Source organism: Pyxicephalus adspersus, chromosome 7, assembly GCF_032062135.1.
Source record: "Pyxicephalus adspersus chromosome 7, UCB_Pads_2.0, whole genome shotgun sequence".
Classification (NCBI taxonomy): Eukaryota; Metazoa; Chordata; class Amphibia; order Anura; family Pyxicephalidae; genus Pyxicephalus; species Pyxicephalus adspersus.
In genome coordinates, this window is record NC_092864.1 from 22411134 (window position 1) to 22413578 (window position 2445).

Genomic DNA, 2445 nt, shown 5'->3' on the forward strand with positions numbered 1-2445 from the left:
CCAACACCATACAAAGACACCGTGCTAAAAAGACATGATACATATTGAGGAGAAGAATGACTTAAAGGGAGCATACAGGCAAAACTGGTAAGATGACTAAACCTTACATCTTCTGATAGATTTTCAGGCACTTTGTTGTTTTTTAGCCACTAAAAGTGGACAAAAAACCCAAAAGTGACCAAATTGTGTTAGTGTCTAAGCAGACATAAGAGCAGTAAAAAGGCTGAAAACAACTTACCAGTTTTACGAACTATTGGAAAAGGTCTTAACTGCAACACAATTGTATCCCTATGCCCATAACTTTTGAACCACAGGACATTGTCACCATACATGCAGTAAGGTGCTTAAATGTGCACAGCCTCAGAAGCAGAAAAGCCAGATGGTTGGAGAAATCCTAGCCAATTGGCTTGGCACTTAGTACCAATGGACACCAGCTTAAAATTCTAGGGCAGGTACATCCTGGGAACATTATTTGGTAGTAGCTCATGTTTATTGCCACACCTGACCTCCAAAAGGAATCCCAAATTCCATCTCCAAGTTATGCACATATTTTAGTTTGAGAGACTGAGATATCAGGAAATACAATACCAATATTATATACATAGCATGCACATAGGGAATCATCAAGGCATTTTAACTCAAAGGGCATTAGGGACTCCAGGGAAGTAAAAAAGGTGGAAAACTGAAAAACCTTTAATTTGCAGAAAACTAAATATTTTTTTGGAGATGAGGTGATGGTTGTCTCAGAAATGCAGGGGTTTTACTCTTTGACTGGTACCAGTCTGATATCAGTTAAAGGCTTCTTTTTAAGATGAGAAGAAACCTGGTGAATCAAAGCCTAGAGGGAACAACATGTTGTGTGAAAAGGATTGTTAATGTATGTGAGGAAAAAGAAGACTCCCCAAATACTTTATGGGGTTCCATATATGTAGAGTAGGAACAGGTAAATTGCCTAAACGAGACCAGTCACACAGCAGCAACCAAAGGAGGTAGTCTATTTGTAATGGGTCTGTGTCTGCACCTTCCAAATTACTCCCAGGGGTTGTTCAGTGAAGGTTTGGTATCTAATGAGTATGCTTATCTGAGCTGCCTTGTAGTACTTGGAGTACATGGAGCACCCAAACCACCCGAGAGCTAAGGGAAGCATAGTGCATGTGCAGGTTAACTTGAGCTTACTTTTCAAAAAACAATTGAAAATGTGCAGAAGCCATGCGTTCATACAGGTTAAAATACAAGCAATGAAAGGCAGCAAGGAAAAAAATAGTGACTGCACATTATACTACAAATAATCCCTATTTAATGTACAGCGCTGCGTAATATGTTGGCGCTATATAAATCCTGTTTAATAATAATAATAATAAAAATACAGAGCACAGGCAAGAACAAAAGCTAAACAAGAGAACACAAATTGACAAATGAGCCCGAATTAGATGTAAGTATTGTGGACACAGCCACACCAAGGGCAGAAAGCACTGTCCTGCGTATGGGGGACACATGATGTATGTGCAATAATAGAAATATTATAAATGGCAACAGAGAGTATAAATTACAGCTCTAATCGAAGATCTATTTCAATATTACAAAAATAACTATTCCAAAAAAACAGTATAATGATACCTAAGTGACACCAATAGAACAGTGACATGTGCATTGCAATATGAACTCAAATGAACATGATTTTAAGTTGTAAAAGATACACATACCAGGCATAATACACCAGGTGTGTACCAGGTGACACATTACCAAATAAATTAGAGCCAATCACAGCTATGGAAATGTTGCCATAGCACAGGGCTTTTGAACTCAAATTATCAGGACACATGCAAAATATAAAGACTTTGTCCTTTACCTTCTTTTTTTTTTAGGTTCAGAGGGCCAGCAATAACAAACTTGTTACAAAATAATATGTTGCCAGTTGCTTATATTAACAAAAACAAATAGAGATGGGATAGAGTTTATTTTATCTGCTGCCATCTTCAATCATTTATAGTGAGTATTGCAGTGAGTGAGGCTATATGTGGCGTACCTTTAGAACAGTTTATGTATATATATAATAAAATATGTTACCATTGTGTGACTTGAAATTTTCTATAAGAGGAATTAATTCATCTTGTATTCTTGTTTCAATTGTTTTCTTTCCCATTCCAAAATCCCGAAGTGTTGAAAGTGTGAACCGCCTAATGGCTTTCCAATTTTCTCCATTGGTAAATACCAAACCTAAAATACATATAATAAAACATAAGTATGCATTTTAACCTGAAACCCTTTCCTTTTGTATCAAGACAAAGAGCAATGTCTAAATTGCAGTTAATTACAGTAAAGAATCTGTATAAAATCTTTCACAAGAAAGAGAATCCAGTTGGCTATTTGGATAACTGCTTTGCTTTTGGTTAATGTAAGAACAAAAGAATAATAAATATAAAAGTGAATAAAAAAATAAAAAAA

General features: G+C 36.0%; 2 protein-coding genes across 2 annotated transcripts in view; one reads left to right on the forward strand and one right to left on the reverse strand.

Annotated features, from left to right (window-relative positions):
• The window catches only part of COX19 (cytochrome c oxidase assembly factor COX19), a gene marked incomplete in the record, with an annotated part of 71277 nt that overhangs the window by 22084 nt on the left and 46748 nt on the right, over positions 1-2445 (forward strand).
• The window catches only part of LOC140336015 (cytochrome P450 2K1-like), a 13996-nt gene that overhangs the window by 8147 nt on the left and 3404 nt on the right, over positions 1-2445 (reverse strand). The window contains exon 3 of the mRNA XM_072419068.1: positions 2068-2217. Within this exon, the coding sequence (XP_072275169.1) occupies positions 2068-2217 (150 nt within the window). The remainder of the gene's footprint in view (positions 1-2067; positions 2218-2445) is intronic.